This window comes from Oculina patagonica, chromosome 7 (assembly GCF_052425735.1).
Source record: "Oculina patagonica isolate OP01 chromosome 7, crgOcupat, whole genome shotgun sequence".
NCBI lineage: Eukaryota > Metazoa > Cnidaria > Anthozoa > Scleractinia > Oculinidae > Oculina > Oculina patagonica.
Genome location: NC_135764.1, coordinates 14,309,191 through 14,311,233, shown reverse-complemented (window position 1 = coordinate 14,311,233; position 2,043 = coordinate 14,309,191). Strand labels below are relative to the sequence as shown.

Genomic DNA, 2,043 nt, shown 5'->3' with positions numbered 1-2,043 from the left:
AATAAAACCAAAACCAATCGTGATTCGCTCGCGCATGTTTTCCCGCGCTTCGTGCCGGCTACATGTATTTGCTTCGAGTTGTCATTGGTTCACTGGATTCTCTGTGTTCTTTGTCATTGGCCAAAGCGATTACTTTGGTTTTGGTTTTACGACACTCAATTGAAAATTGCTCTAACTACACGGATTTTACTGTTGTGGAGTATCTCGTAAGAGGCTTAGTTAGTCTGTTGAGATATGAAGACAAGCTAAGCTTCGGTATGTGTCTGATGGGAGGGCCCATTGAAAAAACAAAGCGCCTAGTTCTTCTGATGGAGGGGCTGTTCAGTTTAAGGTGGTTTCCTTTTTAAGATGTTAGAGCTGACTGTTGAGAAATAAAAGCCAGCCAGTGGCTTTTAGGCGCGTCGGTGACGTGAATAATTTTTTGGGCTTATTCATATGAGCAAGTCCTTTGGCAAATCGAATGGCAGCTAGCGTTTCCGATAAGTTGATTCATCAATCTTATTTTGTTTCTTGAGATTGCGGAGCTTGCTAATCAGTTCCTTTTCAAGTTTCATTGCAGATTGCAAACAATGTTTACAAGGTTTACAAGGACGTAGTAAATTCAACGGTTTCATTTTTCACGTTGAAAAGCGCTGCCCTTGAACCAATATCTCGCACACGTCTACTAAAGTACTTTTTCAAAGCATTTATTAAATATAGGCATTCTAAAGCAGTACACGAATGGATTTACCATGGAATTTCCCAAGTGCAAAAAATTCACAAACGCCACCACTGTCGGCGAAAAACATCCTTTGCGGCAAAAAACCAATATGGTGTACACTATAATAGCCGGCATCCAGAACACAAGTGACACAGCAGCTACTATGAAGAATGTTCTTGAAAGTCGTAAATTCTGTTCTGCTGATCTTTGGTTGTGGATGTCTATTTCAGGTGCTGTGCGGTGAAATCGAGTACGTACAGTGAGATAACTTGCACAGATAAACAGCACACACATGAAAAGGAATGAATGAATAGCGACAGAACCATACCGTCTGTCCACTTCGGTGTGGCACATTGCTACTAAATTTGTCCCAGCTATGCACAGCCCAGTCGTCCAGGCAATGACGACAGCACAAATGTAAATTTGCATCTTTGTTACACGATGGCGAAGAGGCCTCAACACCGCGTGTGCACGTTCCAGGGAAATAAGAGCGAGGAAAATGACGGACGTACTTGAACCAAGGATTTGAAATGCTGACGAAGGATTTTGGATCCTGCGTACATTTTCTAACCGAACAGCTTTCATTCTGGGAATCTTTTCGGTCCCGAGGACTACAGGCTCTGTTATTCCCACAAGTAAATCCGCCACGGCAAGGTTGATAAGAAGAAAGTATGTTCGTTTTAGGTGCGATCTTTGAGTCCAGAAAATAAAAATGGTGAACATATTTCCTAAGATGATGACGGCTGCCTCGATTACCAAAATAACGATAAATACGATTTCGGTCGACCCTAACATAATGTCCATGTATGTTATGAGGAAGATTTCTTTCAGTGTCCCGTTGTGCAAATCTGCCGCGTTTTTTTGTTTGTTTTCTGTAAAGCAGCTATTCCTGTCGAGCAACTATCAAACGAAATATTCCTTCAATTTTGTAAAAAATCTATTATGTAGTAACTTTTCTAACTGGCGAAAGCCCACTGTCACATCGCCTGTATTGTTCAGTGATATCGCATAACTTACTTTGACGTGTGTACCAATTCAGTTTTTACGTGCAATATCGTATTTTGATTTATGTGCAGTTTTGCACGTGCAAATAAATGTACTAAATATTAAATTAGTTTATTCACGTACCAAAAATATTTCAATGGGATCGTTTTTAAATATTTTCTCATAGAGTCCCGGTATGAACTACTTTTTACTAAATCGCGAATCACTTTTAGAGCTTCCACGTGCTTTTATGTTCATAACACAGATGATTGAATTAACATAGATGGAGAAGCGAGCAACACTTATTCGTTAATGTCACAATTATTATTAATACTTTCAAGGTCATTATTTGATAGGAC

The 2,043-nt window shown here is 39.8% G+C and overlaps 1 protein-coding gene across 1 annotated transcript; it reads right to left on the bottom strand.

Annotated features, from left to right (window-relative positions):
• Positions 1–664: 664 nt before the first annotated feature.
• Positions 665–1,495, bottom strand: LOC144659228 (sphingosine 1-phosphate receptor 1-like). Its single transcript, XM_078519659.1, has one exon. The coding sequence runs from the start codon at positions 1,493–1,495 to the stop codon at positions 665–667; it is 831 nt and encodes a 276-aa protein (XP_078375785.1).
• Between the last annotated feature and the right edge of the window lie 548 nt (positions 1,496–2,043).

Coding starts and splice junctions, on each gene's coding strand:
- LOC144659228 (XM_078519659.1), bottom strand. CDS start 1,495: ATGTTAGGGTCGACCGAAATCGTATTTATCGTTATTTTGGTAATCGAG.